This window comes from Loxodonta africana, chromosome 13 (assembly GCF_030014295.1).
Source record: "Loxodonta africana isolate mLoxAfr1 chromosome 13, mLoxAfr1.hap2, whole genome shotgun sequence".
NCBI lineage: Eukaryota > Metazoa > Chordata > Mammalia > Proboscidea > Elephantidae > Loxodonta > Loxodonta africana.
In genome coordinates, this window is record NC_087354.1 from 6751334 (window position 1) to 6778701 (window position 27368).

The 27368-nt window shown below is 41.6% G+C and overlaps 1 protein-coding gene across 1 annotated transcript in view; it reads right to left on the reverse strand.

The window, feature by feature from the left end:
- The window catches only part of LOC100664120 (P protein), a 151854-nt gene that overhangs the window by 90969 nt on the left and 33517 nt on the right, over positions 1 to 27368 (reverse strand). Inside the window, exon 10 of the mRNA XM_064296177.1 lies at positions 21567 to 21699. Coding sequence (XP_064152247.1) covers positions 21567 to 21699 — 133 coding nt within the window. The remainder of the gene's footprint in view (positions 1 to 21566; positions 21700 to 27368) is intronic.

Below are 27368 nucleotides of genomic sequence, written 5' to 3' on the forward strand. Positions count from 1 at the left end.
TGTTTGTTCATTGTAGGGAAAACTAAGAGACAGGGCCTGACTTTAAGCATCACTATGGAAAAAAAGTGACACAATTCCAACTCTTCCACTGAAGAATAAATTCCTTTCTTGTGCAGACATGTGAATAACAGCACGCAACAACCTGTTTCCCTCCCAGGAAATTACTTATTGCAGCCAGTATTCAAGGTCCAAATTTTAGCCATAATCTGGAGATCACCCTTGATGGATTTCAGAAGCAAATCTAGCCAACACTGAAAATAAAAATGTAATTCTGGATAGGTGTGCCAGGGGCTCTGCAATAGGGCATTTGGTTAGAGGCAGGAGGTGGGAAAAGCCCTCCCTCCTCATCAGGCCCCCAAGCTGAGTTGAGTCTATGAAAGGACTTTATGACCAAGGCCATGGGTGAGAAGATTAAGGACAATCCTAATGAACTGCTGAAATTAATAGAGTGAGGCAAATTTGCACCCGTGAATTGATTCAACACCTTATGACATACAACAGTAGGAATGAAATCAATTGTAAATTCAATGCTTTTTACAATCTTAAAATCTTGCATAAAAGTTTACCTTTAACCTTATTTTACCATTAAAATGTTGCATAAGCTTCTCAAAATATCCATTAAGAGGATATAAGGAAGCACAGTATTTTTATGAATTATCTATTGTGTGTAGCACACACACTACATATCACAAGAATTAAAGATGAATTTTGAAAACAACACTCTTTCCAACAGGGATGGAGGACTGGACCAGGTCAAGGCGGAGGCAAAGTGAGTCATGGTCCAGACAACTGAGCCAGACAGACTGCCAGGCCCACCCCTGAATAAATTCACATTGTGCACATGTACACGTGGACTCACGGGAAAGACATCTGTACATTTGAAGCCACCATGCATTCAATAAGCAACCCTGGTCACCTACAGTGTGGCTGAACCAGTGCAAATGCTGAGAAATAAAGATGGGCTAGGTGGACAGAGACCCCAAAGGAAGCAGGCCCAGACTGTGTCAGCTAGTACTTGCCTACCTCTACAGGCTCAGCCTCGCAAAGAGGAAAACTCTCTAAAAGTAAAACACACCATATGTTTTCATTAAGTATGGATGGATACTTTGTGGCTTACAAAATAATAATAATAAATCTTGGGTATAATTCAAAAAGGGGGGATGGGAAGGACAGCAACTTGTGAGGCAGCCTTCTGGAACCCCGGACAAGGAGACACCCTATAAGAACAGCAAGCAGAGCTGGGAGGGGATGGCTTCCAGAGGATACAGTGTCACCATTTCACCCAATGCCTCAAATCTGCTGACACGCAGGGGTATCATGGCAAGCCCATAAAGCACCAGAGGCTTTCCAGATATCCTTTAGATACACAGTGACGAAAGACCACCATTCCGAAGCAGCTGGTCAACCTTAAAGAAGCTGCACTCTAGCTCAGAGCAGCCCTGGTGCCACCCTGTGGGGGGCAGGCCTGCTGTACCCAGGCACCAGTGTATATGTGTGTACGTATACGTACATATGTGTATGCGTATGTCTGGATGTATGTGCGCACACATGCATGTGTGTGTGCGTGTGCTGTGTGCCCCACGAGCTGGGCTGGCGTCCCACGCTCCCTAAACTCCTTCTGCAGGCCCAGTCTCACCAGTGGAGCCTCAATCCCCGCATGCACCCCAGAGCCTGTCTGCCCTCTAAAAAGGTTGGGCTAGTCTCTCAACTAAACCCACAGATTCACATACAAGCTATGCACTTTTGTTTTCCTAATTGCAGACTGAAACACATCATCAACTATGAAAGAGTTTAATTGAGAGTGGTTTTGACTGGGATGAGCTCACAATTCACCTGATTCTCTCTCTCTCTGCTTCCCCTGCCCTTCCTCTGTCATTGCCCACACTGTCTTCTCTCCCAGGGTCTAAAACCATAGTCCCAACTGGCTCCTTGAGATTTCCCCATAGACCTGTGCTACACCCTCACAGTTAACCATGTCACCTTCTCCCACAAAACTCTCTCTTCCCCTTACTAATTTCTGCGATAGCATCATTGTTCTCCCAGGTACGCAAACTTGAATGGTCACTTTGGTCTTGCCAAAGGCATTCTCCTCTACATTTTTGCATGAACATTTGTTGAACATTTAATAACTGTATGATACCATGTTAGATGCTACAGGAGAAAAATAAATTGATAAGTGGCAATGGTGGGCCTCCATCAAGCCAGAAAGAGATACAAAACATGCATAAATAAATGCGACCCAGAGCAATACCAGGCCATAAGGGTAGTTCAGGATATATCACACAGCTCTCACCATGTGCACTGGTCCCTGCCCCAGGCCACGGCTTCTCCAGGCCTTCATCCCCTCATACTTGTGCATTCTGATTGCTCCTTAGCAAACTTTCACTGGAGTCGTGTCTGACCAATGCTTATCCTATTTGTCTACCTATCTATCAATCATCTATCTATCCATATATTATCTATCCATCCATATATTAGCTACCTATCTGTCTATATCTATCTACCTAACCTCTATCTATCCATCTATCATCAATCTATCAATCACCTATCCATCTATTACATATCTACCAAGTATCTATCCATCTATTACCTACCTGTCATCTACTCATTTATTCATCTCTTATCTCTCTACCCATTTATCTATTCGTCTATTTTCCTTCTTTAAAATATCTCGTGGTCCCATGGCCTGCAGAATAAATCTCTTCAGGGAAGACTCAAGACCTTGAAATGGTGAGCACCAGCATGGGTGCTGATCCTGCTTTCAAGCTTCAGCACCATGCTTGGCCATGCTGGCCCCGACCAACAGTGTCCTCATGTCTCACCTCTGCCTCACTGATTACCACCAGCCTCTTGTTGCCTGAGTTTCTCACTCAGGCAAAGACACTGCTGTGTGGTGTGTGCTCTCTCACCGGAGATGCAGGTTGCTAGAGGAGTCTGGAGCAGGGCCATCTAGCTCAGACTTAGGACTCTCAGAGGAAGAATCCCAGAGAACGAATGAGGTGCCTGCAATGAATGAGGCCTTTGGAAAACATGTTGCTAGCCAATCTAACAGGGAGGATGAGGCAGAAAGCTCCAGGAAGAGCAAACAGCACATGCAAAGGCCTAAAAATAAGTGAACACATATTTGGGAAAAAGAAAGAAGTGGGAAGGAAAGGCTGGAGAGGTCAGTAAGTGCAGACCAAACATGACATTACAAGCCTTTCACTGAACTTGGGCTTGGTCTTAATATAAGGCAAAGACATACGTGATGGTTAAGATTGTGTGTCAACTTGGCTGGGACATGATTCTCAGTGTTTTGGCAGTTGTATAATGTTGTGATCACTTCCCTGTTGAAATCTGATATGTGATCACCCCCATGATGGAATCTGCTGAATGGTAACAGCAGCGGTAGGGCCTTTGGCAGCTCACTGCTTCCTCAGCCTTCATCTCTCTGCCTTCCACCACCTACTTTCTTCCTGCTTGCCTTGCAAAGGTTGTTGGCTTGTTCTGCATCCAGCAGTTGTCTCTTGCCTGACCTCTGGTTCTTGGGACTTGAGCTAGCAGCTTACCTAACCGTCTTGGAATTCGCCGATCTTCATGGCCTATGAACAAGAGTTCTGCTCCCTAACCTGCCTGTCTTGGGTTCGCCAGGCCCTGCAGCTAAGTGATTCAGGAGAAACCTTGCAGTCTTCCCTGCTGACCTTGAGGATTCCTCAACCATCACAACCAGTGAGCAGGTTCCCTGCTCTCCGACCCGCTCATCTTGGGTTCACCAGCTTCTGCGGCTCTGTGAATTGGGAAAGAACTCTATCCTGATCCAAGGACTTGGGGCGTTCCAACCCCTACAATCGCGTGAGCTGTTTCCTTAATATAAATCTCTCTATATATATATTTATAAATATGCCTATTCCCAAGAAAGGTGATCCAACTGAACGTGGAAATTACAGAACAATATCGTTAATATCACACACAACCAAAATTTTGCTGAAGATCATTCAAAAGCGGCTGCAGCAGTATATTGACAGGGAACAGCCAGAAATTCAGGTTGGTTTCAGAAGAGGACATGGAACCAGGGATATCATTGCTGATGTCAGATGGATCCTGGCTGAAAGCAGAGAATACCAGAAGGATGTTTACCTGTGTTTTATTGACTATGCAGAGGCATTCGACTGTGTGGACCATAACAAACTATGGATAACACTGCAAAGAAGGGGAATTCTAGAACACTTAATTGTGCTCATGAGGAACCTGTACATAGATCAAGAGGCAGGTGTTCGGACAGAACAAGGGGATACTGACTGGTTTAAAGTCAGGAAAGGTGTGCATCAGGGTTGTATTCTTTCGCCATACCTATTTAATCTGTATGCTGAACAAATAATACGAGAAGCTGGACTATATGAAGAAGAATGGGGCATCAGGATTGGAGGAAGACTCTTTAACAAGCTGCCTTATGCAGATGACACAACCTTGCTTGCTGAAAGTGAAAAGAACTTGAAGCACTTACTAATGAAGATCAAAGACCACAGCCTTCAGTATGGATTACACCTCAACATAAAGAAAACAAAAATCCTCACAACTGGACCAATGAGCAACATCATGATAAACGGAGAAAAGATTGAAGTTGTCAAGGATTTCATTTTACTTGGATCCACGATCAACAACCATGGAAACGGCAATCAAGAAATCAAAAGACGCACTGCATTGGTCAAATCTGCTGCAAAGGACCTCTTCAAAGTGTTGAAAAGCAAAGATGTCACCTTGAAGACTAAGGTGCGCCCGACCCAAGCCATGGTATTTTCAATCGCATCATATGCATGTGAAAGCTGGACAATGAATAAGGAAGGCCAAAGAAGAGTTAATGCCTTCAAATTGTGGTGTTGGCGAAGAATATTGAATATACCATGGACTGCCAAAGGAAGGAACAAATCTGTCTTGGAAGAAGTGCGGCCAGAATGCTCCTTAGAGGCAAGGATGGTGAGACTGCGTCTTACATACTTTGGACATGTTGTCAGGAGGGATCAGTACCTGGAGAAGGACATCATGCTTGGCAGAGTACAGGGTCAGCAGAAAAGAGGAAGACCCTCAACAAGGTGGACTGACACAGTGGCTGCAACAATGAGCTCAAGCATAACTATGATTGTAAGGATGGCGCTGGACCGGGCAGTGTTTTGTTCTGTTGTGCATAGGGTCGCTATGAGTCAGAATCGACTCGACGGCACCTAACAACAACAACAACATATATATTTATATGCATTACCAGTTTTGCTTCTCTAGAGAACCCTGCCTAAGACAATATACAAAATTTAAAGTAAGCTAATGACGTGATCATTTTTTACAAGAAAGAAAACTACATGTTGATATCACTAATGAACACAGTTACAAAAAATTTATGTAAACTTTTAGCAGACCCAATACAACAATGTTATGAAATAGGTAAAACATTATGACCAAGTGGGGTTTATCACAGTAATCCAAAATTGGTTTAGCATTTGAAAAATCAATGTGATTTACAACATTAATAAATTAAAAATAAAATTCTTACGATCATCTCAATAGATGCAGGAAAATCATTTGATAAAATCAAATATGCATTCCTAACAAAAAAAAATTTTTTTCAGCAAATTAGGAATAGAAGGAAACTCCCTCAACCTGATAAAGAGCATCTACATCTGATATCATACTTAATGGTGAAAAACTAAATACTTTCCACTAAGATCAAGAACAAAATAAGTATTTCTGCTCTTACCACTTCTAAAAAAAAAAAAACTAGTCACCATTATACTAGAGGTGCTAGCCAGTGTAATGAAGCAAGAGGAAGATATAAAACTCATGAAACTAGAAAGGAAGAAGTAGTTTTGTCTTTAATCATATATGACATGATCACCTATGTATAAAACCCAATTTAATCAATAACATAGCTATCAGAACTCATAACGAAGTTTTGCAACATTGCAAGATATAAGGTCAATATACAGAAATCAATTGTTTTCTATATATAATAATAAAGAGTTGGAAATTGAAATTAAAAAATACTTAACGTAGCTTCAAAAATATGAAATACATAGAGATAACCTTGATAACAGATGTACAAGCCCTTTAAAATGAAAGCTATAAAGCACTGCTGAGACAAATTAAGGAAGACCTAAATATATGGAGAGATATATCTCATTCCTTAGTCAAAAATACTCAAAATTTTTAAGATTCTGGTTCTACCGAAATTGACCTATAGAGTCAGTGCAAATCCAATAAAAATCCCAGCAGGATTTTTTTTTTTTTTTGCAGAAATCAACTAGCTTATTCTAAAATTTATATGAAAATTCAAAAATTTATATGAAAATTCAAAGTAGCTAGGATGACCAAAACAACTTTTAAAGAGGAGAACAAAATTGGTGGACAAATGTTACCCAACTTCAATGCCTATTAGGTAAGACAATGTAGTACTGACATCAAGACAGACAAACAGATCAATGTAAGGATACAGAGTCCAGGATTAGACTCATATATTCACGAACAACTAATTTTTGACAGCGATTCAAAGGCAAATCAGAAAAGGAAGGATAACCTTTTCAATGAATGGTATGGAAACAGATATCCACGTGCAAACAAAGAATGTCAGTCCATATCCTGGACCAGGTACGAAAAGTAATTCAAAATGAACCATGGACCTAAATGTACAAACTAAAGCTATAAAACTTCTAGAAGTAAACATAGGGGAAAAAGTTATAACCTTGCATTTGGAAAAGATTTCTTACATACAATAGCAAAAGAATAACTCGAAAAAAATTGATAGGCTGAATTTCATCAAAATTAAACACTTCTGCTCTTTGAAAGCCATTGTTAGGATGGTGAAAAGACGAGCCGAAGTATGAAAGAAAATATCTGCACAGCTTGAGTGTGATAAAGGACTATATCCAGAATACATAAAGAAGTATCAAAATTCAATAATAAAGAAATAACCTCCACCGTCCCCGCCAAATAAATGGACAGAAGGTTTTAATACATATTTCACCAAAGAAGACATATGGATGTCAAATAAGCATAAGAAAAGATGCTCAACGTCATTAGTCATTAGGGAAATGCAAACTAAAGCCACATTGAGATGTCACTATACTCCCATCCCTTCCATTAGAATGCCTAAAATTAAGAAAACTGACAATAACAAGGACTGGCAAAAATGTGGAGGAAATGGAACTTTCAAACATAGCTGATGGGAGTGGTAAAATGGTACAGCCACTTTAGATTTGTTTTGGGAAACAGTCTGGCAGCTTCTTAACAAGTTAAAAATAACTCACATACATTTACCCATGAGAAAAGAAACCATATGGCCATGCAAAGATTTTTGCACAAAAGTTCAACAACAGCTTTATTTGTAATAGCCAAAAACTGAAAATAACCCAAGTATTCATCAACAGGTAAATAGATAAACATATTATTGCATATCCACACACTGGAATATTACTCACCAATAAAAAGGGATAAACTATTGATACATACCACAACATGGGTCAATCTCAAATTATGCTCAGTATAAGAAGTCAGGCAAAGCAGAGTAATACAGTATGATTCCATTTATATCGTCATTGTTCTAAGTGCTGTCTAGCCAGTTCTAACTCATAAAAAAAAGTGACCCTATATACCTCAAAACAAAATCATTGCCCAGTCCTGCGCCATCCTCACAATCATTGTTATGCTGGAGCCCATTGTTCCAGCCACTGTATCAATCCATCTCCTTGAGGCTCTTCCTCTTTTCTGCTGACCCTGTACTTTACCAAGCATGATGTCCTCCTCTAGAGACTGATCCCTCCTGAACAACATGTCCAAAGTATGTAAGATGCAGTCTCGCCATCCTTCCTTCTAAGAAGCATTCTGGTTGTACTTCTTCCAAGACAGATTTGTTCGTTCTTTTGGCAGTCCATGGTATATTCAATATTCTTCACCAGCACCACAATTCAAAGGTGTCAATTCTGCTTTGGTCTTCCTTATTCATTGTCCAGCTTTCACATGCATATGATGTGATTGAAAATACCATGGCTTGGGTCAGGAGCACCTTAGTCTTCAAGGTGACATCTTTGCTCTTCAACACTTTGCAGTAGATTTGCCCAATGCAATGGGTCTTTTGATTTCTTGACTGCTGCTTCCATGGCTGTTGACTGTGGATCCAAGTATAATGAAATCTTTGACAACTTCAATCTTCTCTCCGTTTGTCATGATGTTGCTTATTGGACCAGTTGTGAGGATTTCTGTTTTCTTTATGTTAAGGTGCAATCCATACTGAAGGCTGTGGTCTTTGATTTTCATCTGGCATTCTCTGCTTTCAGCCAGAATCTGTCTGACATCAGCAATGATATCCCCGGTTCCACGTCCTCTTCTGAAACCGGCCTGAATTTCTGGCAGTTCCCTGTCGGTATACTGCTGCAGCCGTTTTTGAATGATCTTCTGCAAAATTTTGCTTGTGTGTGATATTAATGATATTGTTCTATAATTTCCACATTTGGTTGGATCGCCTTTCTTAGGAATAGCCAAAAATATGGATCTCTGCCAGTCAGTTGGCCGGGTGGCTGTCTTCCAAATTTCTTGGCATAGACAAATAAGCACTTGCAGCACTGCATCCGTTTGTTGAAACATTTCAATTGATATTCCATCAATTTCTGGAGCCTTGTTTTTTGCCAATGCCTTTAGTGCAGCTTGGATTTCTTCCTTCACTACCATGGGTTCCTGATCATATGCTACCTCTTGAAATGGTTGAACATCAACCAACTCTTTTTGGCATAATGACTTTGTGCGTTCCTTCCATCTTCTTTTAATGATTCCTTCGTCATTTAATATTTTCCTCATAGCATCCTTCACTATTGCAGCTTGAGGCTTGAATTTTTTCTTCAGTTCTTTCAGCTTGAGAAATGCCGAGCGTGTTCTTCCCTTTTGGTTTTCTATCTCCAGCTCTTTGCACGTGTCATTATAATATTTTACTTTGTCTTCTACAGATGCCCTTTGAAATCTTCGGTTTTTTTATCATTTCTTCCTTTTGCTTTAGTTGCTTAAAGTTCATGAGGAAGTTACAGAGTCTCTTCTGACATCAATTTTGGTCTTTTCTTTCTTTCTTGTCTTTTTAATGACCTTTTGCTTTCTTCATGTATGATGTCCTTGATGTCATTCCACAACTCGTCTGGTCTTGGGTCATTAGTGCCCAACGTGTCAAACCTATTCTTGAGATGGGCTCTAAATTCAGGTGGGATATACTCAAGGTTGTACTTTGGCTCTCATGGACTTGTTCTAATTTTCTTCCATTTCATCTTGAACTTGCATATGAGTAATTGATGGTCTTTTCCACATTCAGCCCCTGGCCTTGTTCTGAATGATAATATTGAGCTTTTCCATCATCTCTTTCCAGAGATGTAGTAGATTTGATTCCTGTGTTCAAGTTGTCGTTGCCAGCATAGTAGACCATAAAAAATTGTCTAATTCAAAATGGCTGATACTAGTTCACTTCAGCTCACTAATGCCTAGAATATCGATGTTTATGTGTTCCATTTCATTTTTGACAATTTCCAATTTTCCCAGATTCATACTTTGTACATTCCTGGTTCTGATTATTAATGGATGTTTGCAGCTGTTTCTTCTCATTTTGAGTCATGCCACTTCAGCAAATGAAGGTCCCAAAAGGTTGACTCCATCCATATCATTAAGGTCGACCCTACTTTGAGGAGGTGGCTCTTCCCCAGTCGCCTTTTCAGTGCCTTCCAACCTGGAGAGCTCATCTTCTGGCACTATATCAGACAATGTTCCACTGGTATTCATAAGGTTTTCACTAGCTAATTCTTTTCAAAGTAGACTGCTGGGTCCTTCTTCCTAGTCTGTCTTAGTCTGGAAACTCAGCTGAAACCTGTCCACCATGGATGACCCTGCTGGTATCTGAATACCAGTGGCATAGCTTCCAGCATCACAACAACACGCAAGCTCCACAGTACAACAAACTGATATATATATATATATATATATATATATATAATACTCTGTAAAATGCTAATTAATCTATAGAATGGAAAGTATATCAGAGGTTGTCTAGGGTATGTCAGGGAGGGGAGGGAAGGAGAGATTACAGGACAAAAGGAAGCTTTGGAGAGTAATGAATGTATTCATTAGCTAGATTGTGGTGATGGTTTCATGGGCATATATACAAAAAGTACCAAACTATACACTTTAAATATGTGCAGTTTAATGTTTGTCAATTATGCCTTAGTAATACTGTTTTAAGGAGCCCTGCTGGCACAGTGGTTAAGTGCTCAGCTGCTAATCAAAAGGTCAGCATTTCAAACACACCAGCCGCTCCATGGGAAAAGATGTGGCAGCCTGATTCCGTAAAGATTACAGCTCTGGAGACCCTATGGGGCAGTTCTACTCTGTCCTATAGGATTGCTGTAAGTCTGAATTAACTCAATGGCAACGCATTTGGTTTTTGGTTTTTATGCTGTTTTGCAAGTACTCCATATTAATCTAATAGTAAAGGAAGTATCTAATCAAAATTTCTACCAATAACCATCCTCTCCTCTAACTGTGAAATTCTGGCAGTTGATGCCAGAGTGAAGTCTAGACAAGAAGAGATATTTAATGGTCTAATTTAAAGGCATTTGACAAATAGTATCTACTCAATTCCCACCTATGGAGGTATCAGTGTTTACCTCAGGAAGACAAGAGTGGATGGCAGTGGAAACAGCAAACAAGGAGGTAAGTCCTTGCAACACACAAAGTCTCTCAAAGACCCACAATAGGAGATTCACCATGGGGGAAATATGTTGCTGAGATTACCTAGAGTAACATTTCACAGACAGTCACATCAAGAGCTTCATTAACTTCTAAAAGATAGAGTTGGTAAATAAAACATAGGCTGTTCATATAGAAAAAGAGTCTGATGCTTTTCTTTATCCATAGACACAGGAAAACATAAACAACAAAACTCCAGCAGAGAAAATCATTTGATTTCATCACAATTTAGAATCAAATGGCTTGAGCCTCACAAGGTGAAAGCGTTCAATTTAATTACATGAACGAAGGGCTCATACTTCATTAGGCAGGCATAATGGGCTTAAACAGAATGACCCACTGTGAAAGCTCACAAGAGGCTGATGTATACACCAGAGAGCCCATCAATATGCTATGTACTATCAATATGGAAACCCTGGTGGTATAGTGGTTAAGTGCTACAGCTGCTAACCAAAAAGTCAGCAGTTCAGATCTACCAGGCACTCCTTGGAAACTCTATGAGGCAGTTCTACTCTGTCCTATAGGGTTTCTATGAGTCAGAATCAACTCAACAGCAACGGATTTGGGTTTTTTTGGTTTATCAATATGGTAGAACTAGAATGAGCCTAGCAATTGAACTACTTGTATACACAGTTAATATTTTCTCCCTCTACAGGCAAATCTAAGGTCCCTGGGTGACACGAGTGATTCGTGGTTCAAACCTACCCAGCAGCACCACAGAAGGAACACCCAGAGATTTGCTTCTATAAAGACTAAGGCCAAGAAAATGCAGTTCTATTCTGTATCACACTGGGTCACCATGAGTCAGAATCAACTCATCAGCAATGGGTTTTTTTTAGTTTTCTTGTAGACAAATCTAGTTGGAAATCAGTCAAAAAGTTGCTTGCTATGCATGGACTCAGTCCAAAGGAGATTTCCCTGGATAATCCTAATGGCCTGACACACTCACTGTCACTAGGGGACAAGCTGACCATGGGGACCAGAGAACTTCCATTCACTCAGCTCTACATGCATTTCGAAGAGGCTTATGATTTGTATGACACTGTAGTCATCGTGGAAGATACAAAAACAAGGAAGGCACCATTCTAGTCCTCAAACTCACACTCAAAGAAGGAAGACAAAACCTATTCAATGGAGAAAAAGGCTGTGGGGCAGAGAGGAGAGGCCACAACCAGGGTGGGGATCCTGGCCAGAGAGGAAGGCCCACTGGAAAAAGTATGGCTCTTTGGTCATCTTTCTGAATTGCTATATGCCCATCCCTCTTCTCTTAATACATCCTTTCTACGGATGGGATATATTGGGGTATACTGATGAGCCTACAGGCTTCAATGCACTACCCCGAAGGTCAAGCACAGTCCCCTGAGGGTCCCAGTCACCCAGACAAGGATGGGGTTTCTTCTTCACATGCCCTAGCCATCCACTTGCAGGGTGGTGCTTGTGGCGGTTGCTTTTGCAGATGGCTGAGCTCTCCCACCAGATGTGCACTTCTCATAAGCTTTTTCAGAAGCCTGCTTTCTGGTGCCCCCAGAGATGCTACCAGGGCTCCATGCAAAGATCAAAGACGTGCTCTTTCCTCCATAAACATGCAGGGCAAGATAGGAATCTGCATTGACAGAATCAAGGGCAAGTAAATGAGCTCAATAAATTGAATTCTAAAGCAGAGAAAGTTCATTAGGAGATGAAGACAGCTCTCATGGTCACCACAGGGACCATGCATGTCTTGGTCTATTAGCAGCCAGGGGCTCTCTATATTTTATTAGTATTTGGTTTATTTTTATCTAAATACCCCAATGCAGACAAAGGTGTGGCAGCCGGGGCAGCAAGTGATGCCAGAGAGAACATATCAGTTAGATCCTAGGTCCAGCTAGGATGGAGCACTTCCTAAGCACTGGTCCCACAACTCAGGGTCCACTTTTGGCAATAACTCATCCCAGTGCCTAGAAAACATTTTAACCCCAAAGTGCTGCAGATAATATTTCAAGGTGAAACCTAAGGCTCCCAATCATCTGTTTGGGGCAGGTTTGAGCAAATCTTCTGAACTTCATGAAAGGAAGTCCCCACTTGAGGTCACTGAGCTAAACTCTCCCAACCATGTTACTCCAGAGTGCCTGAGAGACATCAGGAATAAGGACAGCAATGCAGCTGGGGAATTCTGCGGCCCATCTGGGTGCCAGCCAGTAGGGGACCTGTCAGATACACAACAGGTTCACAAAGCTCTCCCAACACCCATTTTAAGGTATTTCAGAATCAAAGATTAAGGAGAGAAATGGTCCCCTGCTGCTTCCTCCCTGGGGTCAATGTAGGTAGCTTCAGCGAAACCTGTTTCTGTGACCTTCACATCCATTTTCAGAACAAGGGGACTTGAACGGGAGGTAGGCTCTAAACACTCTCTTTGAGATGCCACTGATCAGCCCCTCAGCAGCGGAGACACTGCTGCTGAAAACCCAGCTTCATGCTGAGATTAACAGAGGAGCTTCAGGAAATCAATGTAAAGGAAATCTCGTAGCTGAAGTCCCCAGATTCTAATTTTTGTTTATCAAAGACTTCTCTTCCTGAGAGTCTGGATTTTCTCTCATAACAGTTTTCCTGTGTACATGAATTTTCCTTTGGGTCAGTGTGGGAACAGCAGATGGAAACCCTCAACAAATAGTTATTTTTAAAATATTTCAGGAGCTTTAAACGTCATTAGTTTTTTACTAAAGATCACAGAAATTTTTCCAGATTCAAAAATTATTATGGCCAGTTACTTAGTGGAGGTATAAGCCTCCAGGTGGAACAAAATCAGTTTCTTATGAAAAAATACATGATATTTCAGAGTAAATTTAGAAAGTGAATCATAAGTTCATTTCATTTCTATGTTAAACTGACTATCTGAAAACAAAATTTAAAAACAATTCCATTTGCAATCATGTCAAAAAGAATAAAACGGATAAATTTAACAAAAGAAGTGCAAAATTTATGCTCTGAAAACTACAAAACATTGTTGAAAGAAATTAAAGAATACCTAAATAAACGGAAAAACATTCCATGTTTATGAATCAAAAGACTTAACATTGTTAAGATGGCAATATAGGTAGTCCTCAACGTATGGCAGGGTTCCTTTCCAGTGACTCTGTCCTAAGTTGGTTCTGATGTAAATCTTTTTTTTTTTTTTTTTTTAGTTTTCATTATTATTGCCTTTTATTATTATTATTATTTTATTATCAGTAGCTTTTCAAATCTGATCTTTATTTGTCTTTGGGGGTTAGAAACATTACACATAAACTTATAGATATATCTTAATACGTACATACATAAAAAACACATGTATCATAAAAATTTACTCTGGGAATGAAATATAGCTGGAGGATCCTGGCATTTTGTCAGCTGTGGTGATGACTCCACTTGTGGAAGGTTCTGGATCATCTGGGCTATCCCTGGGAACAGGGATGGCGTTTCCAGTCAGAAGATTAGTGAGAGTTGTCTGCATGGTCCTTTCCTTTTTTTCTTCATATATTTCGCAGTAACATCTCACTGCTTCTGATTTTGCCTATCAACTTTAGCAAAGCAATCAGTGTTCAGCTCAATTTTTTCCAGCAAATGATGCAAATGATTTAGAAAACTAAATCTACACAGCAGTGTTTTGAACAGTAAATCATAAAACTCAACATCTGTGAGTGAACATCTGAAAACGAAACATCAGCAAATTATGCGCCGCAACACTATGTGCAGTACATATAACTAACGATAAAATGTACCAAATCATGCGCTGCAACGCTGTGTGCAGTACATATAACTAACGATAAAATGTACCAAATCATGTGCTCCAACGCTGTGTGCAGTACATATAACTAACGATAAAATGTACCAAATCATGTGCTGCAACGCTGTGTGCAGTACATATAACTAACGATAAAATGTACCAAATCATGTGCTGCAACGCTGTGTGCAGCACATATAACTAACGATAAAACATACCAAATTATGTGCTGCAACGCTGTGTGTAGTACATATAACTAACGATAAAATGTACCAAATCATGTGCTGCAACGCTGTGTGCAGCACATATAACTAACGATAAAATGTACCAAATTATGTGCTCCAATGCTGTGTGCAGTACATATAACTAACGATAAAACATACCAAATTATGTGCTGCAACGCTGTGTGTAGTACATATAACTAACGATAAAATGTACCAAATTATGCGCTGCAACGCTGTATGTAGTACATATAACTAATGATAAAAGGTACCAAATTATGTGCTGCAATGCTGTGTGCAGTACATATAACTAACGATAAAATGTACCAAAAAAAAAAAAAAAGACAGTAGTAAATGCAGTTTGTCGTAACTCGAATACATCGTAAATCAGGGACTACTTATACTCCACAAACAGGTTTAATGCAATCCCAGTCGACTTCTTTGTAGAAATTGACAAGCTTATTCTAACAGTCACATGAAATTACAAGGCACCCAGAGTAGACAAACAATCCTGAAAAACAAAAGTAGGAGAACTCACATTTCCCTATTTCAAAACTTACTATGAAGCAACGACGACTATCAAGACCGTGTGGTACTGGCACAAGGATAGACATACGTATCAATGGAATAGAATTTTGAGTCCAGAAATAAACCCATACATCTATCGTCAACTGATTTTCAACAAGGGTGCCAAGACCATTCAATGGGGAAAGAATAGTCTCTTCAACAAATGGGGCTGGGACTGGATTTCCACATGCAAAAGACTGAAGTTGGATCCTGACACCATATACAAAAATTAACTCAAAATGGATCAAAGATCTACATGTAACAGCAAAAACTATAAAACTCTTAGAAGAAAATATATGGGTAAATCTTCGTGACCTTTTATCAAAGGAAATATAAAATACATGACAAAGAATTAAGGATCCTTTAGTGGCAAACTTCCGTTTAAATAAGCCTATGAGGCAGAAAATGTACACAATAAACAAGCTTTAGATGAAGAGGCTAAGAAAGAGAACATTAGCTCATGCTGGCTGCTATTTGCTGCATTTGACAAGTTAGTGCCAGAAAAAAAAAAAAAAAACCAAGCTCAGAAAATAACTGACTGGTCTGCACTTGGGTATAAAAGGAAAGAGGAAATACAGAAATTCAGAAGCTTGTAGGCTTGGAAGAGGCAAATCTTTCTCAACCTTAAATAATCAAAGACAAGATTTAGAAATGTTTTTATTTAAAATCCAACTACAAAGCAAGGATTAAACGAAGGGGATGGCTGGCACCTCCATTGTGAAAATATCTGAATGGATCACTGCACCACCCATAAATTCTTCCGATAGAGCGTGTGGGTGTGGCCCTCCTACAGAAGCCTGACAGGCTGTGAAGGGTCATACAATTAAGATAAAAGAGAAAGTATCTTGGAAAGAGCTGTGGGTGCATACTGTCACCTACTGCTGCAGGGAACCACAGAGCTAAAAGGCCAGTTAGGATTTTGAGGGCACTGTTTTTTTTTTGTACTGCCATAGAAATCATGAGAGGTCTATAAGCCTGTAACTGTTCAAAACTTACACCACTTTGGGCTCAACTTTCTAGAGGGAGGAGGCAGCTGACATGCTGCTCAACCCCACAGAGGTCATATCCCCATGTCTTCCAAAGATGTGGTAATGGAAGGACTTCCCAGAGAGCAGAGCCAAGGACCACAGGCACCATGAATCAGGAACCCTCCCAGGGATTAGAATTGGGGTCAGATCCCAGAAAGGGGCCTGCCACAGTCCATGTGTCCACTGCTACCCACCAGTGGCCACTGCATGTCTCCCATTCTTCTTTTTTTCCGAATGGGAGTCTGACTGTGGTCATCTGCCCTGCACCACAGCTGGAAAGTTGCATCAGGGGAGGGGTGGGGCTAGCAGTTAACATTTGCTATTTGTATCCATAGAGCTGTCCCTACCAGAAAGAAAACAAAACGGTTGCCATAGAGTCAATTCTGACTCATAGCGACCCTACAGGACACAGTAGAACTGCCCCCATAGGGTTTCCAAGGAGCAGCTGATGGATTCCAACTGCTGACCTTTTGGTTAGCAGCCCAGCTCTTAACCACTGTGCCACCAGAGCTGTCCCTAGGTGACGGAAAAAGTTAAGCACTCAGCTACTAACTGAAAGGTTATTGGTTCTAGCCCACCCAGAGGCACCTCTAAAGAAAGGCCTGGTAATCTGGTTTCCAAACAGGGAGCACAGCTCTACTCTGCACTACATGGGGTCACCAGCAGTTGGAAAAGACAAAACAAAACAAAAAACCCAAACCAGCGGCTGTTGTTTTACTTGTATTCACGTATGTGTATTATTTCTCAGTTCTCTCCGGATCAACGAGCTATAACCAGATGTTCCTCTGGTGAAGAACTACACCCACCAGAGAGCCCAGCCCCTGAAGATGCCACGACCCATGGGGGCTTGAGGCTGTTTGCTGCGGACAAGACGAGGGTACTTTGTGAGCAAGCAGCAGTATGAACTGAGTATTTAGCGACCAGAGGAGCAAGCTCTGGGGGTACTCGTGCTTTTCATCGCATATACCATGCTTTCCTCCTTTCTGGACACTGGCCTCTTGTGAGCACAAGTGGTATGTGTCACCTGTGGCCAGGGCACACAAGGGCCAGTGTGAACTGCAGCATCATCACACCTGGCCTGAAGTTACTCTGGACACCATCACAGACCTGCTGAATCCAAACCTCCAGGGTGGTATTTGGGATTCATATGCACCCCGAAACTGGAAACTCGCATGTGCAAAGCAATCACCCCACCTTTCCATAGCCAAGTCTTTATTTTATAGTTGGCCTTGGTGTTGTCATGGAGCTTCAGCATTCTCCAGGTTTTTCTGCTCCCACCATTCCTCACCACTTCCTCAAGCTTTTCTTCATTCCTGACTAAGGAACATTTGGACAATTTTCATACAGTTTTACTTATTTTCTATACCCTCTAAATCCATGTATTCCAAATTTATCTTAAGTTATGACTCTACCAGAGAGCATATTAACAACACAGGGTTCCCGGGGGTGGGGCCTGAAAGTCTATATATGTAACAACTGCCCCAGGTCACACAGAAGTACAAATGCGTAAACACAAGCTTGGATACACTAAATTAGGCGTGTGTGTGTGTGTGTGTGCGTGTGATTTTATTTCATTTTATCAGAATGGTTGATAATAAAACACTCTGAACACCTCTAACTGGTCAATGATAAAAGTGGATCAAGGCATCTTATTGCCAGGAATACCTAATCATTATAAAAAAGACAAACATAGATTAAATTTTTCTTCAAAAAAGGGAAGGAACAGGATGCTTTTAGTCTTTCACTTAATTACCAAGCTGAAAACAGGCTGCAAGATACTATGAGACTCTTTTTTTTTAATTGAGAAAGGAGTATTTCCTGCTCTGTAAACCACCAGGATAAGAAATCAGCAATTCTTGTAAAGACAGCATAATTTTCCTCCAAAAATGAATTAAACTAAATACCAGAGGGCCAGCCAGTCCTTTGAAGACAAAGTATTATAATGACATGTGCAAAAGCTGGAGATAGAAAACCAAAAGGGAAGAACATGTTAGGCGTTTCTTAAACTGAAAGAACTGAAGAAAAAAATTATGCTTCAAGCTGCAGTAGTGAAGGATTCTATGACAAAAATATTAAACAATGCAGGAAGCATCCAAAGAAGACAGAAGGAATACACAGAGTTATTACACCAAAACAAATTGGTCAGTGTTCAAACATTTCAAGAGGTAGTGTATGATCAGGAATCCATGGTACTGAAGGAAGAAGTCCAAGCTGCACTGAAGGCATTGGTGAAAAATAAGGTTCCAGAAATTGATGGAATATCAACTGAGATGTTTCAACAAACGGATGCAGCCCTGGAAGTACTCACTCATCTATGCCAAGAAACTTGAAAGACAGCTACATGGCCAACTGAATGGAAGAGATCCATATTTATGCCTATTCCTAAGAAACATGATCCAATCGAATCCAGAAATTATCGAACAATATCATTAATACCACGTGCAAGTAAAATTTTGCTGGAGATCATTCAAAACTGGCTGCAGCAGTATATCGACAGGGAACTGCCAGAAATTCAGGCCAAATTCAGGAGAGGACTTGGAACCAGGGATATCATTGCTGATGTCAGATGGATCCTGGCTGAAAGCAGAGAATACCAGAAAAATCTTTACCTGTGTTTTATTGACTATGCAAAGGCATTTGCCTGTGTGGATCATAACAACCTATGGATAACATTGCAAAGAACATGAATTCCAGAACACTTAATTGTGCTCGTGAGGAACCTGTACATAGATCAAGAGGCAGTTGTTTGGGCAGAACAAGGGGATACTGAGTGGTATAAAGTCAGGAAAGGTCTGTGTCAGGGTTGTATCCTTTCACCATACCTATTCAATCTGTATGCTTAGCAAATAATCTGAGAAGCTCGACTATATGAAGAAGAACAGGGCATCAGGATTGGAGGAAGACTCATTAACAACCTACATTATGCAGATGATACAACCTTGCTTGATGAAAGTGAAGAAGACTTGAAGCACTTACTAATGAAGATCAAAGACCACAGCCTTCAGTATAGAGAAAAACAAAAATCCTCACAACTGGACAAATAAGCAACAACATGATAAACAGAGAAAAGATTGAAGTTGTCAAGAATTTCATTTTACCTGGATCCACAATCAACACCCATGGAAGCAGCAGTCAAGAAATCAAAAGACGCGTTGCATTGGGTAAATCTGCTGCAAAAGACCTCTTCAAAGTGTTGAAGAGCAAAGATGTCACCCTGAAGACTAAGGTGCTCCTGACCCAAGCCATGGTATTTTCAATCACATCATATGCATGTGAAAGCTGGACAATGAATAAGGAAGACCAAAGCAGAATTGACACCTTTGAATTGTGGTGCTGGTGAAGAATATTGAATATACCATGGACTGCCAAAAGAATGAACAAATCTGTCTTGGAAGAAGTGCAACCAGAATGCTCCTTAGAAGCAACGATGGAGAGACTGTCTTACATATTTTGGACATGTTGTCAGGAGGGATCAGTCCCTGGAGAAGGACATCATGCTTGGTGAAGTACAGGGTTAACGGAAAAGAGGAAGACCCTCAGGGAGATAGGTTGACGCAGGGGCTGCAACAATGGGCTCCAGCATAACAACAATTGTAAAGATGACGCAGGACTCAGCAGTATTTTGTTCTGTGGTACATACGATTGCTATGAGTCAGAACCAACTCGATGGCACCTAACAACAACAACAACAAAGGGTCAGCCAGTCCTGCCCCTCAGGAAGCTTCATGGCACTGTTGCCAGAAGGGTTGCTCCACTCTCCGCCAGTGTCTAGGCTGGGTCCCATTCACTGTGTCTACCCCATGCTGATGCCTCTCACCTCTCCAAAGCTGGCAACGACAGACAGAGTTGTTAAGTCTTTTTACTTACACATGCCCCTCCATCAGGATGAGGCTGAGGGGCCACGCAGCAACTCCTTGTAGCTTGATTTCATTAAAAGTAACATTTTTATATCCATACACACACAAAAAGAAAGAAAAAATTAGAAAAAACAACAAATTGCTGTCTAGTAATTCCTACTGAAAGCAACCCTTGTGTGTCAGAGTAGAACTATGCTCAGTAGGGTTTCCAGTGTCTGATTTTTCGGAAGTATATTGCCAGGACTTTCTTCTGAGGCATCTCTGGATGGACTCAGACCTGGATAGACTCAAACCACCAATCTTTCCCACCAATCTTTTGGTTAGCAGCCCAGTGCATTAACGATTTGAGCCACACAGGGACTTCTTTATATCCACAAGGGCAGTCCAATTCTTTGTGCATTTGGTCATTAAGTACTACCCAAAATAGTAGGTTCTGCTTACCATCCCATTTTTCTGGTAGCACTGACTACATGTTTTCATAACTAGAACAAAAATAGTCAAATTCTGAATAAGGTGAAAGCCACACATTAAAGGAAGGAAAATCTCCTCACATAATTACCACCTGACAATCTGAGTGTTGGCAAGAACACACACAAATCTCCAGCTATTCACACTGGAGTGGAATTTGATTATCTCATTAAAAATAAAGAAAACTGTAAAGCACAAGGGTGGAGGAACAACATGGAATGAAAGAGACAAAAATAAAATCTATGCGCTTCATGGACTCTCAGACTTGCTGAGGACACCAGTCAGGCACTCCACAGGAAGTCGCAGAGGAAGGAAAAGCATCATCACCTGCTTCAGCCAATCCAGAGGCAGCTGTTACCCAGCAACCCTCATAGCACCCACATCTGGACCTCTACAAGACTGGCTGCTCTTCCCCAACTAATCCAGTTCTCCTACTGTATCTGAATCAGTACTGTTCACAGGAAAATGCCTACTAAAATGTTTCTGTGAGAGAAATGCAAAGCAATAAAAAAAAAAAAAAAGGCAATAAGACAGCTGCAATTCCCCTTGCTGACTGGTGCCTCCCCAAAGTGCTTTTGATTGGCAAGGGCAGGATTATATTACCAATTTTGTAATCACTTTTAATGGGCAAACTACTACATGATTCTGGACCACTACAACAGAGGTGTTATTTACATTGTAGGCTGTGTTTTTATGACGTCATGGTGTTTCAGTTGATAAAGGGGCTATCACTTCCCCCATCTCACTTGTGAGAGAACTGTAGAGACATGGCTCATGAATTTAAACTCCCCAAAGTCACAGCAGACAGAGTAGATGGGCATCCCAACAGCCCACATCTCCCAAAGTTCTGAGGGTGATGACTCCTCCTGCCTTTTGTGAGAACTTGCCCTGGAAACATAAGGTCATGGCAGTGAGCTCTGAGGAGGAATGAAGAGGGGCTGATACTCACCTACAATCTCACTAGGCTCTTTGTTGTAAAGCTTTTTGTTCCAGTATAGGAGCCTGAGGAAGGGGAAGGAGGCCAGGAGGACGAGGCAGATCCCTACAAACATGTGTGCTGTGAATCCTGCAAAGTCCACGCCCTGCAAGTGCAAAAGGGGGTGAGACGGAGCAGGGGCCAGGGTAAGCTGAGGCAGAGGTAGGAGGGTACCAGGGTGAGGGGGGTACCTGCACCCGGGCTTAGAGAGAATGTGCTCTACCTAGGATTTTGAAAAGCTTAAGGTTTTTTTTGTTTCATGTTGAAAAACTAATTCTTACAAGCAACCTTAGGAAGAAAACAGGCAATTCCATCTGATTTTCACCTTGGTTCAGTCTGCTGCCACCACAGGCTGGCACATTCTCCATGATGAATGGATGGGAAAGACTAAGGAGACAACACATAAAAACACCCAGCTTAGATCCCTGCCTTGGATGCTGAAAGGTTGTCCCCCACCTGGGAAGGACAGCCGTCCAGGGTGCCAAGAGGTCCTGGGGCTGACACTGACTCCTGGCAGGGCCCTTTCATACACCTGCCCTCCTCTCCTGTGCCTGTCTCTGGCCTGCCTTCGGGGTTGGGTAAAACTACAGTTAGGTTGATGTGTCAGGGGATGAATCCACAGGAGCAGAAGCAGTTAGGTTTGGTTCTCTCATCCCTTTCATGCCTCCCCAATAAAGGTGACTGGCTGGGAGGACATGACTCTTTCCTGCAGCATACCAGCATTCAAATGCCACAGAATGAATCAGACAAAGTGGCAAGCACGGCACTGTGCACTGGGGAGGGGTGCACACAAGGGGAAGTTCTCTGGAGACGTTAGTGAGGACCTCAAGTGGCACTAGGTGGGGGTCAGAAAGACACCTTCAAAGGCCTTGGCTGCAAGAAGTAACTCTATGAACTGTTGGGTATTAAAATTCAGTTATTTCTCCCCTCATTTCTAGAAAATAATCTGAAATCACTTTGGTATTTCTAACGATACAACCCAACTAGAAATCCTGATCAATCAACTTGAGTCAGTTTTCGGGCTTACCGACGACATGCGGATAACCTAAACTTCTTCATCTCTCCCACATCAAATGGCTGCCCTTGAAAACCACATTGTAAACAAGGATGGAGCTAGAGGAACTCATTCACAGGTAGAAAGTGGGGGACGAAAACACAGAGAGATGGGCCTTGGGGAATGTTTTAAATTGTGTAAGAAGTCACCATTTTTCTGGTAGTTTTTCACTGAAGGTGCTACCTTAGACTTTGTGTTTATCTATAGAACTCATACCCCAAATATCTGGTTAATAAAAGCTTCACAATACTTGTAGGGATCCATGAAATGTTTTAATTTTTTCTAAAATCAGAGGTAAAAAGAAAAAAATGAACTCTTAGGTTGAATAAAATGGTTTAAAATATAGTATTAATGTATTTGTCTTTACACCAGCTCAGTCATGAAATACAATTGTTAATTTTTTTTTCGACAAAGTGGCCTATTGGAACATAACTATAAAGTGTTGTCCCATTAGGTATGGCGGAGCAAGTGAAGAAAAAAACTGATGAGTAAATTGAAGGAAAAAAAGGTCTAAGGGGTCCTGGAAGTGCCTCCATAAAAAAATAATGTAGCACTGAGCAAACGTATACGGTTTCTATCAGTGTGGTAATGGGCAGATTTATGAAGTAAGAAAAAGGCAGAATGAAAAAATCCAAACTGATAACTTTAAGAAACAGGCAGAGGTACTGTGCTGTTGCTGCTAGTTGCCCTTGAGTCTTTCCACTCATGATGACTTCATGTGTGCAGAGCAGAACTGTTCCATAGGGTTTTCATGGCTGTTTTACCTTTCAGAAGCAAATCACAGGCCTGCCTTCCAAGGTGCTTCCGGGTAGGCTTGAAACAACAACCTTGTGGCTAGTAGTTGAGCACTTGTTCTTGTCAGGTGCTGTCAAGTTCCAACTCATAGTGACCCTATGTACAACAGAATGAAACACTGCCCAGTCCTGTGCCATCCTCACAATCATTGCTATATTTGAGCCCATCATTGCAGCCACTGTGTCAATCCATCTTGTCGAGGGTCTTCCTTTTCTTCACTGACCCTCTACTTTTCCAAGCATGATGTCCTTCTCCATGGACTGGGCCCTCCTGATAACATGTCCAAAATACATGAGACAAAGTCTCACCATCTTCCCATCTAAGAAGCATTCTGTACTTCTTCTAAGACTGATTTGTTCATTCTTCTCGCAGCCCATAGTATTTTCAATATTTGTCGCCAATGCCATAATTCAAAGGCATCAATTCTTGTTTGGTCTTCCTTATTGTTTCTTCTCATTTTGAGTCATGCCACAGCAGCAAATGAAGGTCCCAAAAGCTTTATCTACATCATTAAGGTTGACTCTACTTTGAGGAGGCAGCTCTTCCCCAGTCATATCCTGAGGAGGTCATCTTTCTGCACTATATTAGACAATGTTTTGTGCTCTCTGTAATATTTTCACTGGCCAATTTTTTCAGAAGTAGATCGCCAGCTCCTTATTCCCAGTCTGTCTTACTCTGGAAGTTCTGATGAAACCTGTCCACCATGGGTGATCCTGCTGGTATGTGAAACACCAGCGGCATAGCTTCCAGTATCACAGCAACACGCAAGGCACTACAGTACAACAAACTGACAGACGAGTGGTGGAGTCAAGTGTTTAGTGGGATGCAAATATCTTCCCCTAAGACTCTTGGGCACATGGTTGTTCTACTGCTTTACCCACCTCTGTAATTTCCTAGAAGACTGCTCTCCTCAGCCATTCTCAGCAATAACCTCCCTCCTCCTCCACTATGCGTTTATGGCGCCCTGGTGGCACAGTGGTTAAGAGTTATTGCTGCTAACAAAATGGTGGGCAGTTCGAATCCACCAGCCACTCTTTGGAAACCCTATGGGGCAGTTCTACTCTGTCCTATAGGGTTATTATCAGTCAGAATCAACTCAACTGCAATGGGTTTTGGTTTTTCATTTGCAGTAATGCAGAGCTTTCAGACAGCCTTTTCTTCCTGTAGTGTGGGGGTTCTTATACTGTACTGCTTTACCCACCTCTGTAATTTCCTAGAGGACTACACTCCTCAGCTATTCTCAGTAATAAAACCCACCTACTGGTTAAGAGTTCAGCTGCTACTCTAAAGGTCAACACTTTGAATCCACCAGGTGCTCCCTGAAAAACTTATGGGGCAGTTTTACCCTGTCCTATAGGGACGCTGTGAGTTTGAATCAACTCAACAGCAATGGGTATGGTTTGGTTACTATTCATTTATAGCAGTGCAATGCTTTCAGTCAACCTTTTCTCCCTATAGTATTGTGGTTCTACCTGGCCCCTCTAAGTCTTTTTTATTTTTTCCTGCTCCACACAACCATTTTCTTCTTAAGTTTCCACATTGTCCTCATTTGATGGCATAAGTACCCAAATGTTGAGGCATTTAACTACTTTTGATGCAAAACAACCAATAGAGTATGCCCGGAAATCAGATCAGGACATTCATAGCCACATAAGCTCCATATATTTATGGGGATGCAGCTGTGAACACCCTGGCCCAGCAACATCATCTTCTAGGAATAGTGCTCTCAGGCTAGCTCTACAGTAAGTCAAAATAGTCGGCTGAGCAGTATAGAGTGGTTCAAGCCAAATTAGTTCCTTGAATTCTTCTGAGTGAAAAACTTAGACATTTTTATGAAGTGTCTGACTGAATCTATTGGATGTTTTACTAAAATATCCAAGGTCTAATTTGAGAAAAGAATCGTATCTGTAGACCTGGTAAGGGGAGGATCACAGTTCCAGAAATGGGGGTGATGGCAGTAACAATGCATTGATGTTAGACCTTCTGAACTTAAGGAGCACACGGCAGGAGACGTGCATGGGAAACATGGATCCCTGATGTAGATACAGACCCCAGAGCTCCCAGCACACAGGAAACAGCAAAGTGTGGAAGTGGGTGAGCTCCATGGCAGAATGCATCACCCAAGAGGGGGAAAAAAAAAAATAGGTCCCTGAGGCTCGCAGATATTGAAGAGAAGTGTGGAGGCAGAACACCCTACAGAAGAGACTAAGAAGAAGCAACCAGAGAGGCAGAGTAGGAAGAACTAGAAGAGAGTCATCATCAAAGTTGTCACCAGATGTAGTAAACACGGGTGGCAGAGCAGTGGGAGGACACCCTGGCACACACCATGCATGGGGCACACAGGGAAGCCTCAGAAGGACATCCTGGCATGCACCACGACACACAGGGCATGAAAGGAACAACAGAAGGACATTCTGGCACTCACTACAGTGTGTGGGTCACATGCGGAAAAGCCACCCTCTGATCTGTAAAATGCCATAGGGGTACATGGCTCCCCAAAGAGGCTTTTCAAGTGGTATGGAAAAGACAGTTGGTCAAAAGAACGATTGTGTTTGCCACTGGTGAATCTCCCTTAGAACAAGCATAAAAGATCGAGTGTAACTGGCGAAGGTGGGGAATACACCTCAGTCACCCTGCTGGGAGGTGTAAGGACCACAGAAGAACATGGATGGGATCCTAGAGCACTACAGAATCATGCTCACCAGGCAGGGTAGGGCAATAGGTTGTCCACATGGTGAGACGGAGGACCCTGGGTATCTTCCCTACCAGCCTGTTTAATGCTGGAAATTCCACCAACTGGGTTCTCCCAAAAGACCGTATGAGAAGTGGAAAGAACTTTCCTCACAAATTCCTGTAACTTCTGCCCTGGTCCTCAGAGAAAGTTGATAATTTGCCAGGTGTCACTCTTTTTACTGTCTCGAAGTCTAGTACCATTTTTTTTATTACTCCTCCGAATTACATATTAATCTTATTTGTGAATACTTTGAAAAATTAATTTCAAAGTTAATTGCATTTTGTAATCTATGTTCTTCCTATTTCAGGTGGTTGATGAAAAACAAAATAATGGGACATAAACTTGCCCCTTATGTGATGCAGATGTATGCCTGATCTGGCATCACTGACACTGAGGTTTACAAAGTAATCACTACCAAAGACACTTACCCTGGGAACTCATTCGCCTCTCCATACAGACAAGTTTTCCCTTATCTTTGAACTATGATTAAATGAATTAAAACAGCACTTGATTATCCACAAAGAGCGATTCGTTAGATATCTTTTCTCTGTGATACAGTTTAGCTCATAAATCCAGCGAAGTCACTTGAAGGGAAGACAAGGAAGCCATCCTCAGTGAAAACCGGGGTGGCCCCAAGGCCATGGCCCAGAAGGACATGTGTAAGACGATGATGCCTGCTGCAAGTTCTCCAGCTCTCGGAGCCTGGACACAGTCTTGGCAAGTCCGCAAGGGGGGCGCTCACCTCCGGGATCCTCTGCATACTTTTTTGCAAATACCTCACCTTTCACCCTTACCATCAGATTTAAAATCTGAGTATGTCAAAATGCAATGGAGGAACTGTGGGAATGGTCTGATAGACTGTTATTTCCTTCGGATTTCTTCATGGCTTGCTAGAGGACCAGGACTCAGGGCTTGTCTTGGGTTATCTCCCACTGTTTAGTTTAGAGCATTCAATTCATATTGAATTTGTATCCAAGAAAGACAGCATGCCTAGGATTTTACATTAATACAAATGAGATGTTAACCAGGGGCATCTGAACTGCTGGAGCACTGGTTAACATGGTGTTATAAAAACAAGGGGAAAAAAGAGAGAAATAATAGATATCAAAACCCAAGTTCTAGGAACAATCTAAAAAAACACAACAGCCTATACCCTTACTTGAACTTTACACTGTTTCCATACTTACTCTCC